Below are 14,599 nucleotides of genomic sequence, written 5' to 3' on the forward strand. Positions count from 1 at the left end.
TGCTTTTTGAATATTCCTTGGAGTATTGACTTTTGTTTCCTTAATGGGATTGAGGTAATTGCTAAAAGCAGAAATAAAAAACTAAATTAGATTTAGAACAGTAATAATCGAAGGATGGATTTTAATTAAAGATTGCAGTTTATGGAACAATCTTGACAGTGAGATAAAAAAGCGTATTTCTTTTTCTGCATTTAAAAGAAATTTGAATGATGATGTCAATGATGAATTGGTTTTTGTGTTGAAAAAGATGATGCTTTGTTTTGTAATTGTTTTACTTCTGGGTAGGAAATATGTCTGTAATGGTCTTCTGAGCTGAATACTGTAGCTATGCTAGGGTCTCTGGAGTTTTGCTCTTTTTCTGGTGTGAGTGAGTTTTCTGTTATAGAGAGGATCTTTGCTGGTGGCTGGGCCATCCCATATGTTGCTGCACACCTGAGAACATTTCTCAATCAAGATGACTAGAGTGTATATAAGGAGGCGAAGGATCATCTCTCTTCACTGAATGATTACCCCTGATGGTATTCCCATCAAAGCCCTGGACTAGGAATATCTTTATTGCTGAAATGTGTCCTTGTAAATCTCTTTTAATATGAATAGGTCTTACCTGTGTGCAACAGTTCTCAGTCGTCATCACCCGCCTACCTGCTCTCCAGCATAACGTCTGTTGCAAGTACTAATGCTCTTGAATCTCGCTCACATTCGCCTGAACTATTGGGGTACAGTCTGCAATAGTCCCACTGAATAAAACCCTTACAGATCCATGCTAACTGCCCTTCATCTCTCAAGTAAGCAAATCAATCAGTCATCAGTTGTCATCAACTAACTCCTTCCTGATCAGCTGCACTTTTTCCTTAGACCAACCAGAAAGTTCAGCTGATTTCCTGCAGGTCTCAGTTTCCAGATTCTTGTTGGTTTTGCAAATAAAACATTAAAATTCACTGGTTCGCTTTCTGATTCTGCATGTGCAAAAAAACTAAAACCAATATGACGGAATCATCTGGCCAGTCTGGCCCAGCAGAATCTCCTTTTATTCCTTGCACTGAATGTGAAAGACTTCATCACCACAATCAGATAATCCGCTCTTTGGCTGCACAGCAAAGATATTCAGATCAGAAGAAGTAGCATCCATCCATCCATCCATCCATATTCCCCTGCTCAGTCCTTGTCAGGGTCGCGATGGGGCTATTGCCAATCTACTTCAGTCTGTGGATGAGAGGTGGGGTACACCCTAGGACAGGTCACCAGTCTGTCGCAGGGCAACACAGAGACACATTCACACACACACTCACACCTAAGGACAATGTAGAGAAGCCAATTAACCTATCATGTTTTTGGGCTGTGAGAGGAAGCCAGAGAACCCACAAATGCCTCTACGGACTGCACAACCACCATTCCTGAACTAATTCCTCCCACAACTTCTCATTTTCCTTTTGCCAATTTCCCCTGGACTTATGCGGGTGAAATGGGAAGGTGTCATGGATTCCTTTTACAGTGTTCACTAGTTTTCAGTAATTCCCCCAGATCCTTATGGTTTGATAAAGAAATAATCTAAATCCCCTTTTTGGGATACAGAGCGGGCAAGTAAAGACAGATCCAGAGAAGATTTAAGCCATTCTCAATGAAATGAAATGAAAGGCTTTCTTCCTTTTATGGTATGATCATGAATATTTAGATGAGCTGTGCGCTGATTGGTTGGTTTACAACAAGGGAAGACTCATCATAGCAACAAGCACTCACTCACTGAAACATGAAATTGTCCAAGATTTTGAAAGCTGTCTTCGGTAAAATGCTTAGAGCAAATCAACAGCTGAGCATCAAATTTTGCAGGGATCTAATGATACACAAAAATAATCCTCGATTCATGTTCTTGGGCTGTGAACCAGTGGGCTGGTCTGTATATCAATTTTGGGGCATGACAAAAGTACAGGCCAGAACCAAATAAGGATTTACCTCCTTTATGGTGGAAGTTTAGAATTGTGAGATTTGCAGAGAAAGGAGGTGTCGATGGGGTTTGAACTTCACATCCATTTCACCCACTGAACTATCGTTATTCATCTATGACAATGTAAACTCGGGTCTACATTCTATGACCACTTTAACAAATAGATGCTATGTTTGCATCTATTTTTAAACATTTGTAAAGTGTCTCACTGTAAGAATGACTAATGTATTTCAATGAACTTTTCTGCTTTTTCAAATTCTTGACACTCATTAGAGAAATCACTTGCTGGTCAGGCTCATTTGCATACTGCTCTCTAATAGGTGGAGAAGTGGGGGAGGGGTTTGGTCTACATTGATTGCAGACAGACATGAGAAGCTCATGGCCTGCCCATCACGGTGAGCAGCAGAACCTCAGAAAGATGATCAGTTATTTTTAGCATAGGACTTTGCTTAGTTATCTTCCTTCCCTTTCTCTTAAAAAAAAGCAAGTTATTGCATAATGTTTACTGCACAGTGTTAAGTTATTCACTGCTTTAAAATATTTGTTGTGGTAAACATTTTGCATTTTTATATTCTGGCTCAGCATTAAATGTACATGTTTGTGCAAACATAGTGTCCCTGCTGAATTCAGGGTGGCAATAGGTCGGATTGAAACTGTCTTTCTATGTATGCTTAGATATAACATTATCATATTGCAGAAAATCATAAATTATTTAGACTCATTGGTTATAACATTAATACTATTGTTATTTTTAATGTTTTATCTTTTTTATTTTGAACATGAAGCTTGCAAAACTACAGCTATAAGCTCTTGTACTGTAGATTTTGTTGGATTATGAAGGGTCTAATTTTTGCTGGATTTCTTAAATGGCTTGTTCTTTAAAGCAGACCTAAAATTGACATCTTGGGGACATCAGCTAAAACAGGATTATCTTGATGAAAGTGATGGAGGACAATTTTTAATCTTCTATCACCTAAGTAGCCGTTGATTTAATCTCTAAACGTCTCTAAACATTTGACCCTATATCATGCATAGTTAGATTTACTACCAACATCTATTATAGCAATGCACCTAATTTATTTAGCAACAATGCAACAGACTAGTTCTTAACTTAAAGATATAGTGGAGGATGTTCTTTTTCCGGGTGGACCATCAAAATAAGTGGTCCTCCTAATTGTCAATCATTCTAGTAATATGTTTACGTAAGGCCATCCTATGTGCTCGTCCCCCTTTTTCACTAGCCCGTGGTGAGTCTGACATCGTGTTAAAATTGCAAATCTTTTCTTGAAAAGTAAGTTTGCATGAGCTATGAGAACATCAACTTTTAAACTGAGCGTTCACTGGGAGAAATGGGCTTGTGCATGCTCACGCACTCATTTAATAGGCGTTCCCTCTCAGGAGTGGGTACAAATTGTGCATGTGAATTTTTTTCTTTTAGTAGACAGGGCGGGTCTTTTTAAACATTTGTGAAGATCCTCCACTACACCTTGATAAACTAAGCAAACATCCCCCCACAATACTTCATAGAGTTTTGACCTCGGCTAGAAACTTTAGGCCGTGACACTGCTCTGAGGAACGCCCTCTCTTTCCAGATCCATACTGATGTATACTGAGATGAAAATGACATCCAAGGAAGAAAAAGACAAAAAATAAAAGAATAAATGAGCTTTGGACAGTCTAGTTAGGAAAAGAATATAGCTAGGATATGTATGACATGGAAGTTTTTGTTTAAGAACTAAACTTACAAAATAAAATAACCTAAAAACTAAATATTCATTTTGAAAATGTTATGCAGATGTATTTGTTAGTGAATAAATATGAAAAAATAAAGGTGCTGTGGAAAATAATAGGTTCAAATTTAAATTCCACAAAATAAAATGTATCCACTTTAAAAAACACAACAACAAAAAGGGCATGCAGATAAATTATAAAGGTTTAAAAAACTATTACATTTATGTATGATATTTTGATCAGTAATGTATGCATATGTTTTATTTTTTTTATTTTTGCTCCAGTACATTTAACCTTTTGTTCAACTATTCATTGGGTGTTGAATTAGTTTGTGAATGTGTGAATTTATTGTTAAATATTGCAGGATTGGCTTTTCCAACTGTGCCTCAGAATTAATATTTGTGTAAATGGGAAAGTGTTGGCCCTCTTCTTTACCATCTGACCAGCAGTGCCCAGTAGCTGTGGGGTGAGAGGAACAGTGTGCTACTCTGAGCTCTGCGCTTATTGCCAACACTAAGGTCAATACACCATTTTCCCAGAGATGTGATGAACAGAACTATCTTCAAATCACAGGAGCTGCATCAGGGAAAATTGTTTTTATTTTGATACTTGAATGTTTAAAAACTTACAAAACGTGGAACATTTCAGAGGTCCTTAAAACTTCCCACTGACATTCTAACAAAGCCAAAAATAAAAAAGCTAATGCAGCCATTCCTTCTCTAGTTGCACAAAACCTATGAAAGCATTTTCGTTTGTGTCTCTATGTCCAGGAGCATGATATTAACATGTGGGTAATAATGGTGTGGAAAGAATGAGTGAGTAACGACTAGTCTTGCTTGTGCAAAATTATGTTCTTGTCTAATGGTCTAAGCATCTATCAACCCTCAGGCTTTAATTACTCTGTGAGGATAATGAGTCAAATCCAATCAGTTCCCTCTCTTGCTCTTAATTTGTATGGAGCTTCTATTTTGAAGCCAACCACTTGAAGCTCTCACACCAGCTACCCTGGAGTAACACCAGGCTTCTGTTAGTGTTGTGTGTTTGTGCATGTGACCTTTGCCTCCTGCACACCAACATAGAAATGCAAATTACATTTTAATTGCTGGATTCAATATTCTCACATTAATCTATGTGTGAAATGGTAAATGTCTCTTGCAAATCCTGTGAGTCGGACAGATGAGTCACACTATGACTTCATGAAACTACATTAACTTCTGCTAAGAAAGAGTCTTTGTCATTCAACTATTGAGTCAGACATACAAAGCTAAATGGTCAGGTGTGTCTTGTGTGTAGGTGTGTAGAGTATGGGTGTGTGTGTTTAAAGAGATTCCAAAACCTTAATGGATTCCTGCGGAGTGAAGGACAATCGTTGCCCATGGCCAGTCCAAGCTTATCCTCTGCTCATCTCATCTCAGCTCAGAGGCAGCCGAATCTCCAGCTAGGCCTTGGGCCATCTGGCTGCCACTCACCACACACACACACAGACACACACACACACACACACACACACACACCCAGACACACCCCCACTGGGAGTTGCATGTGCGTGCGGTTGCTGACAAATAAAAACACTGAATTCCAGATTTCATGCTTGCTTTAGGGAAACACGGTTTTAAAAAAATCCATCCTTAGTCCTACAAGTTGTCAGGAATTGTTTGAATAAATGTAAAGTACACACATGTAAAACACAACATAATACGCAGAAAGCAGGGATTTTCTGATGCCAATAACAGAAAAGTTCTACTGTAGAGGCTGATGACATCACTCTAATGCAAGAGTTCAATCATGGATTTGCTCAGACATAGCCAAACATGAATACAGAAAAGAGTTATTCCTGTCAATAATAAAATAGTAGTCATTGAAGTTTGATATTCTTAAAGCCATTTTCTGTATAAGAAAAACTAACACCTATAACACAGCATGTATTTTTATGAGGCAACACTAGGAGCAGATGCATACTTAATCGGCAAGATTCTGCCAAGCGCTGTACAATCTGCTCTTATTCCTTTATTTATTTCTGTGTTGGCCCCTTGATAGAGTAGTTACCTAATTAGGGTAGATATGGGTGAGTTACTAGGACCTAGGCTGTGATTCACAGTTTATTATTTATCATTAGATTCAAATAAATCATACAGAATAGCCTTATATTTGAGCAAAACACAATGGTTAATGAAAGGGTGAATGATGTCTAAAGCAGTGATGATGTTTGTTGAAAATACACATCTATGACATTAACTATCAGCTGTTTTCCCTATCTGGATATTTTATCTTGCAAAAGCAACAAGGATACAAACAGTGATTAATATCACTAACCTTTTCTTTTAGTTCTATTTCTCTTTGTCTGCATGCTGTGGGTCAAGAGTGCCAAAAATACTACAAATGACAATGAATGATGATGCAGTGCATGTCTGCTTGGGGCAAGTAACTGGTGTTCATAGAGTTGGATAAAGTTATGTCAATATACTTAAGAACAGCCAGTTTAATTGTTGGGTAATTATTTTTGAATAGGTATATTGCAAGTTATGAGTCTTTTTTTGTTGTTGTTGAAAACTCCTGTATTGCTTCTCTATGCTTAGTAAAAGAAAGTATTGTTAGAAATTTCATAATTAACATCTTAAGTTGGTCTACCATCTGTCTGAACTATAGTTTGCTTACAGCAGTAAGTTCAGCTTAAACATCTTATTTAAATATTTGCATTCATAGTTTGAAAAGTGGTGCAACTATTGCTTCAACCCTCTCATTTCTCTTTATCCAATTGCAATTTACTAATGATTGATTCAGTATGAACTTGTTATACTGTCCAAGAGGTAAACCAAAGGTATGAAAGATTCTAAAAAGTGTGTAATTAGTTTTAGCAAAGGTAAAGAATGCTTTTCTGTGTTGCATTGGTGTGCATTTTAACTGGACTCAAAATGAAAACTGCTGGTGGCCCTCTTCATTTCTTCCCTCCTCTTGGCGTATTATATGGTTCTAATTGCGGGCCAGCTGTACACTGTTGTGTATTTACACTGCAGGGTAGTTAAGAGAACAAGGCCACACACTGGCACTACGCATTGTAATCCCACTGTGATACCACAACTCGGTATGCGTGTATACATAGAAGTGTGTGTGTATGTGTTTGACTGAAACATGCACACCAGTGTGACGGCGTATGTGCTAATTTGCTTGTGTGGGGTTTTTTTGCCTTTCAGTGTGGATGTGTTTGTCTGGCCTCGCCTGCTGTTTGCATCTCCGTGTGCTTTAATTAGTATGCGATTTTTGCATCAAGGCTTTTGTGATTTGGCACTGGCACTCCATGCTGGCGAGGAATAAAAGATCTGAAGTCTTTCTGTGCTAGTCATTCAGCCCTAATGGCTTTAGTTACACAACTGAACTGAAGTCCCTATTGCATAAACAAGTGGCATTTAGAAATATGAGTGAGTCCAATGTGAGTGAGTCATATTGCACAGTTTCATGACTGAAATGACTGACGGTGACATTAACCCAGATGGACACTCGTCCTGAATGGACAGCATATGAAACTTTAGCAGTGTAAGCTCAGTTTCAGGATGGGAAAGCGCTCTGTGTATTTTAGCACTAACTGTAAAGGAAAGAGAAGCTGACTCAGTGCCCTTGTCCGCTGGACCTGTCTTGTGTGTGTGTGTGTCTTGGGTGGGGGGGTATGGTGTGCAATGAACGACTCAGTTTACTGAGAACTTCCTGCTTATTAAGGTAGAGCTAGTGCTCCTCTGTCTAAATTTGACAATACAGTATGCTCACAGTATGCTCTGCATGTCCAAATCTTTCCTACTGAGATTGGAAAGAAGATTTCAGTGAAAGATGGCTGGTCTTTCAGTGAACAGCAGTGTGGGAAGAATCTTCAATTCGTGCCTAGAGGATCAGGTATTTCAGGTCCATTGAGAGCAGCTTTAATTTCCCAATTATCCATTCCTCTATTTGCCTACACCAGCACTGAAAATGTTGCCACTCCCAGCCAAATGTTCATTTCTATTTTGTTATTTTTACAGTAAGCCTGATTATTTGAACAGTTAAATGCACATAGTTATACAGAGATAGAGAGACAATAAGTGACTCTCTCAGCGCCTCTCTGCAGCCCTCTTTCATGCCTCTCAGTCTGGCTCACCGATTAACCCTGAGTACCTCACTGTCCCATCTGACCCTTTCTCACTCAGAGCTGCTGCAGTACACTAAAATTCCTCTCAGAGGGCTGATTACTAGCAGTAGGCAAGCAAATGGTGAACAAAGCTAAGGTGAGGGTTTGCAAAGATTTACATTTTCAGTTTAGGGTTTATCCTTTCTTCTTCTACTATCACTTCCTCTTGAACTTAGAATGAATCCAAATTTTCAGCGCTGTTGCTTTATTTAGGTAAAATAAGCAAATAAAACCGGAAAGGACAAAGTCTTCCTCCGTGGTGTGGGAATGAGCATGATAAGCTGTTGCCTGGTTGTGTGTAGGAGTTTGTTAACATTTGAAACTCTCTCAGTTTGTTTCACAAGTGGTGCCATATCTCACTGGAGAAGCTGGTTTGGCTGCAAACCCCTCTAGGCCAATATGTGAGCTGTGATGTTCCAATGTGAAAATGGAACCGCCAGGCTGTGCATCAACAGTACGAGTGTGCATAAGTTGCTACTCGTTGAATGCATGGGAGTAATGGATAATTTATGTTCGACATCACTTGTTTAACCAGCTCTAGTCAGACACTATGTATGATAATAACAATGAGGTTGAATAATAAAAAGCCTTCTGAAGATATTGAAGCTTAGTGAATAATCAATAACCTGCTCTCATTTTTTCCATTCCAGCTCTAAGCCGATCAATGATGCCATTTGGCCTGATGCGCCGGGAGCTGGCATGTGAAGGCTACCCAATCGAGCTGCGCTGTCCGGGAAGTGATGTCATCATGATTGAGACGGCCAACTATGGCCGCACCGATGACAAAATCTGTGATGCGGATCCTTTTCAGATGGAGAATGTGCAGTGTTACTTGCCTGACGCCTTCAAGATAATGTCACAGAGGTAAGTATTGATCTGTTTGAATCTTGTGCATGTGTTTGTGCAGAGTCAGAGCCTGATATTGGCAGAGGAAACAAGATACGATTTCACAGCATAATCCCTGAAGAATTCCCATTTTTTTCCCATTGTGTTGCTCGGGCACCTACATCTTTTTGAAGGAAGTCCAACCCTCACAGCAATAAATTATAATTTTTTTTTAAATAGCGGTACAACACCAAAGCTTTTTTAGTGAAATATTTAACTCTATGATAGAGTTTTTATTTGCCTGTGTATGCATGAGTGGGTGTATGAGAATGCATGAGCTTGGGAATTGTTGCAGAAGCGTTTGTAGGGCTTCCCACTGTTGTTCTCCTTGTTTGAGCTCAGCATCTTCTTCCTCTGAGCTCAGATCAATGGGAACCCTCTCCCAGCTATCCATCACACATGTAATGGAGGCAGAGGCTTGGGGGAGAGTGCAAGAGAGCAAAGGAGGAAAGCAGCAGGCGGTGGAGGGGAGTATTGAGAAACTCAAAGAAGAAAAAAGACTTCCAGAAATGATGGGGTGATAGAGAGAGTGGAGCAGAGATTTCAGAAATGAAGTGAGAGAAAGACTGCACAGCGGAGAGATACTCAATGCTGGATTTAAAAAATAACTATCATATTGAGAAACTTTAAGTGCATGCAAATGAGTACCTTTTTCTCTGTGTTGATGTTGCTCAGGGTGTGCAGACATGAGAGAGTATGCAGAAATTGTATTTAGATGTAGAAGTAATATGCAATTAAGTGTTCTACTAAGTTTGCAGTGTAGAGTATTTGCATTAAATTCTCCCTCACCCACCCAATTCGCCCTTCCCTGTTCTCTCACCTCTAATTGCTCCCACTCACAATCCCTCAGGAGGGGAGGCTCTGACGTCACCCACCCACTCTCTACCTCCCTCCTTGCTTCTTTCTATCCTTGATCCTGTTCCCCATTTTCCCTTCCCTGCCTTTTCCCACCTCCCCTCGGGTGTAGCTGTCACATGATGTAGTGTAGTGTGAAATTACTCCCTTCCTCGCCATTCCCTCTGTCTCTCTGAGCCTGAAGATGTTTCTTTTATAACCACTCCTCTTTGTCTTTCTTACAATGGCACTCATCATTTTTTATCACTTACTCCCCTTCTCCTTCCTCCTCTCTCTTCTTTCCTCCCCTCCCCTTGTCCATCATATCTCTCAGGTGTAATAATCGCACTCAGTGTGTGGTGGTCGCGGGGTCAGACGTGTTCCCAGACCCCTGCCCAGGGACCTACAAGTATTTGGAGATCCAGTATGAGTGTGTCCCCTACAGTAAGTACTGAGACCCCGTCACCTCCTCTGGCTTCCCCACCCCTCTCGCCCCATTCATCACCCCTCCCATCCTTACCTCTAGCTTAACCTCAACCTCCCTAGCCCCTCTTCAACTCCCCTCAAGAAGTGACAATTCAGTCTCTGGATTTCCTCAACACAATAAAGACAAAACAAGACACACACCAGTCCTCACCTGCTTTCTCTCTTTTTTTCTCTCTCTTCTTGCTCTTTGGNACACACACACACACACACACACACACACCCAGACACACCCCCACTGGGAGTTGCATGTGCGTGCGGTTGCTGACAAATAAAAACACTGAATTCCAGATTTCATGCTTGCTTTAGGGAAACACGGTTTAAAAAAAATCCATCCTTAGTCCTACAAGTTGTCAGGAATTGTTTGAATAAATGTAAAGTACACACATGTAAAACACAACATAATACGCAGAAAGCAGGGATTTTCTGATGCCAATAACAGAAAAGTTCTACTGTAGAGGCTGATGACATCACTCTAATGCAAGAATTCAATCATGGATTTGCTCAGACATAGCCAAACATGAATACAGAAAAGAGTTATTCCTGTCAATAATAAAATAGTAGTCATTGAAGTTTGATATTCTTAAAGCCATTTTCTGTATAAGAAAAACTAACACCTATAACACAGCATGTATTTTTATGAGGCAACACTAGGAGCAGATGCATACTTAATCGGCAAGATTCTGCCAAGCGCTGTACAATCTGCTCTTATTCCTTTATTTATTTCTGTGTTGGCCCCTTGATAGAGTAGTTACCTAATTAGGGTAGATATGGGTGAGTTACTAGGACCTAGGCTGTGATTCACAGTTTATTATTTATCATTAGATTCAAATAAATCATGCAGAATAGCCTTATAGTTGGGCAAAACACAATGGTTAATGAAAGGGTGAATGATGTCTAAAGCAGTGATGATGTTTGTTGAAAATACACATCTATGACATTAACTATCAGCTGTTTTCCCTATCTGGATATTTTATCTTGCAAAAGCAACAAGGATACAAACAGTGATTAATATCACTAACCTTTTCTTTTAGTTCTATTTCTCTTTGTCTGCATGCTGTGGGTCAAGAGTGCCAAAAATACTACAAATGACAATGAATGATGATGCAGTGCATGTCTGCTTGGGGCAAGTAACTGGTGTTCATAGAGTTGGATAAAGTTATGTCAATATACTTAAGAACAGCCAGTTTAATTGTTGGGTAATTATTTTTGAATAGGTATATTGCAAGTTATGAGTCTTTTTTTGTTGTTGTTGAAAACTCCTGTATTGCTTCTCTATGCTTAGTAAAAGAAAGTATTGTTAGAAATTTCATAATTAACATCTTAAGTTGGTCTACCATCTGTCTGAACTATAGTTTGCTTACAGCAGTAAGTTCAGCTTAAACATCTTATTTAAATATTTGCATTCATAGTTTGAAAAGTGGTGCAACTATTGCTTCAACCCTCTCATTTCTCTTTATCCAATTGCAATTTACTAATGATTGATTCAGTATGAACTTGTCATACTGTCCAAGAGGTAAACCAAAGGTATGAAAGATTCTAAAAAGTGTGTAATTAGTTTTAGCAAAGGTAAAGAATGCTTTTCTGTGTTGCATTGGTGTGCATTTTAACTGGACTCAAAATGAAAACTGCTGGTGGCCCTCTTCATTTCTTCCCTCCTCTTGGCGTATTATATGGTTCTAATTGCTGGCCAGCTGTACACTGTTGTGTATTTACACTGCAGGGTAGTTAAGAGAACAAGGCCACACACTGGCACTACGCATTGTAATCCCACTGTGATACCACAACTCGGTATGCGTGTATACATAGAAGTGTGTGTGTATGTGTTTGACTGAAACATGCACACCAGTGTGACGGCGTATGTGCTAATTTGCTTGTGTGGGGTTTTTTTGCCTTTCAGTGTGGATGTGTTTGTCTGGCCTCGCCTGCTGTTTGCATCTCCGTGTGCTTTAATTAGTATGCGATTTTTGCATCAAGGCTTTTGTGATTTGGCACTGGCACTCCATGCTGGCGAGGAATAAAAGATCTGAAGTCTTTCTGTGCTAGTCATTCAGCCCTAATGGCTTTAGTTACACAACTGAACTGAAGTCCCTATTGCATAAACAAGTGGCATTTAGAAATATGAGTGAGTCCAATGTGAGTGAGTCATATTGCACAGTTTCATGACTGAAATGACTGACGGTGACATTAACCCAGATGGACACTCGTCCTGAATGGACAGCATATGAAACTTTAGCAGTGTAAGCTCAGTTTCAGGATGGGAAAGCGCTCTGTGTATTTTAGCACTAACTGTAAAGGAAAGAGAAGCTGACTCAGTGCCCTTGTCCGCTGGACCTGTCTTGTGTGTGTGTGTGTCTTGGGTGGGGGGGTATGGTGTGCAATGAACGACTCAGTTTACTGAGAACTTCCTGCTTATTAAGGTAGAGCTAGTGCTCCTCTGTCTAAATTTGACAATACAGTATGCTCACAGTATGCTCTGCATGTCCAAATCTTTCCTACTGAGATTGGAAAGAAGATTTCAGTGAAAGATGGCTGGTCTTTCAGTGAACAGCAGTGTGGGAAGAATCTTCAATTCGTGCCTAGAGGATCAGGTATTTCAGGTCCATTGAGAGCAGCTTTAATTTCCCAATTATCCATTCCTCTATTTGCCTACACCAGCACTGAAAATGTTGCCACTCCCAGCCAAATGTTCATTTCTATTTTGTTATTTTTACAGTAAGCCTGATTATTTGAACAGTTAAATGCACATAGTTATACAGAGATAGAGAGACAATAAGTGACTCTCTCAGCGCCTCTCTGCAGCCCTCTTTCATGCCTCTCAGTCTGGCTCACCGATTAACCCTGAGTACCTCACTGTCCCATCTGACCCTTTCTCACTCAGAGCTGCTGCAGTACACTAAAATTCCTCTCAGAGGGCTGATTACTAGCAGTAGGCAAGCAAATGGTGAACAAAGCTAAGGTGAGGGTTTGCAAAGATTTACATTTTCAGTTTAGGGTTTATCCTTTCTTCTTCTACTATCACTTCCTCTTGAACTTAGAATGAATCCAAATTTTCAGCGCTGTTGCTTTATTTAGGTAAAATAAGCAAATAAAACCGGAAAGGACAAAGTCTTCCTCCGTGGTGTGGGAATGAGCATGATAAGCTGTTGCCTGGTTGTGTGTAGGAGTTTGTTAACATTTGAAACTCTCTCAGTTTGTTTCACAAGTGGTGCCATATCTCACTGGAGAAGCTGGTTTGGCTGCAAACCCCTCTAGGCCAATATGTGAGCTGTGATGTTCCAATGTGAAAATGGAACCGCCAGGCTGTGCATCAACAGTACGAGTGTGCATAAGTTGCTACTCGTTGAATGCATGAGAGTAATGGATAATTTATGTTCGACATCACTTGTTTAACCAGCTCTAGTCAGACACTATGTATGATAATAACAATGAGGTTGAATAATAAAAAGCCTTCTGAAGATATTGAAGCTTAGTGAATAATCAATAACCTGCTCTCATTTTTTCCATTCCAGCTCTAAGCCGATCAATGATGCCATTTGGCCTGATGCGCCGGGAGCTGGCATGTGAAGGCTACCCAATCGAGCTGCGCTGTCCGGGAAGTGATGTCATCATGATTGAGACGGCCAACTATGGCCGCACCGATGACAAAATCTGTGATGCGGATCCTTTTCAGATGGAGAATGTGCAGTGTTACCTGCCTGACGCCTTCAAGATAATGTCACAGAGGTAAGTATTGATCTGTTTGAATCTTGTGCATGTGTTTGTGCAGAGTCAGAGCCTGATATTGGCAGAGGAAACAAGATACGATTTCACAGCATAATCCCTGAAGAATTCCCATTTTTTCCCATTGTGTTGCTCGGGCACCTACATCTTTTTGAAGGAAGTCCAACCCTCACAGCAATAAATTATAATTTTTTTTTAAATAGCGGTACAACACCAAAGCTTTTTTAGTGAAATATTTAACTCTATGATAGAGTTTTTATTTGCCTGTGTATGCATGAGTGGGTGTATGAGAATGCATGAGCTTGGGAATTGTTGCAGAAGCGTTTGTAGGGCTTCCCACTGTTGTTCTCCTTGTTTGAGCTCAGCATCTTCTTCCTCTGAGCTCAGATCAATGGGAACCCTCTCCCAGCTATCCATCACACATGTAATGGAGGCAGAGGCTTGGGGGAGAGTGCAAGAGAGCAAAGGAGGAAAGCAGCAGGCGGTGGAGGGGAGTATTGAGAAACTCAAAGAAGAAAAAAGACTTCCAGAAATGATGGGGTGATAGAGAGAGTGGAGCAGAGATTTCAGAAATGAAGTGAGAGAAAGACTGCACAGCGGATAGATACTCAATGCTGGATTTAAAAAATAACTATCATATTGAGAACATTTAAGTGCATGCAAATGAGTACCTTTTTCTCTGTGTTGATGTTGCTCAGGGTGTGCAGACATGAGAGAGTATGCAGAAATTGTATTTAGATGTAGAAGTAATATGCAATTAAGTGTTCTACTAAGTTTGCAGTGTAGAGTATTTGCATTAAATTCTCCCTCACCCACCCAATTCGCCCTTCCCTGTTCTCTCACCTCTA

The 14,599-nt window shown here is 40.0% G+C and overlaps 2 protein-coding genes across 2 annotated transcripts in view; both read left to right on the top strand.

Annotated features, from left to right (window-relative positions):
* The window catches only part of LOC107093398 (adhesion G protein-coupled receptor L1-like), an 85,965-nt gene extending 75,965 nt beyond the window's left edge, over positions 1-10,000 (top strand). Inside the window, exons 3-4 of the mRNA XM_015388432.1 lie at positions 8,477-8,690; positions 9,880-10,000. Coding sequence (XP_015243918.1) covers positions 8,477-8,690; positions 9,880-10,000 — 335 coding nt within the window. The remainder of the gene's footprint in view (positions 1-8,476; positions 8,691-9,879) is intronic.
* A 3,542-nt stretch (positions 10,001-13,542) lies between these two features.
* adgrl1 (adhesion G protein-coupled receptor L1) overlaps positions 13,543-14,599 on the top strand; it is a 47,538-nt gene continuing 46,481 nt past the window's right edge. Inside the window, exon 1 of the mRNA XM_015388465.1 lies at positions 13,543-13,754. Within this exon, the coding sequence (XP_015243951.1) occupies positions 13,555-13,754 (200 nt within the window). The 5' untranslated portion in view covers positions 13,543-13,554. The remainder of the gene's footprint in view (positions 13,755-14,599) is intronic.

This window comes from Cyprinodon variegatus, unplaced genomic scaffold (assembly GCF_000732505.1).
Source record: "Cyprinodon variegatus isolate N-32 unplaced genomic scaffold, C_variegatus-1.0 Scaffold423, whole genome shotgun sequence".
NCBI classification, from domain to species: Eukaryota; Metazoa; Chordata; class Actinopteri; order Cyprinodontiformes; family Cyprinodontidae; genus Cyprinodon; species Cyprinodon variegatus.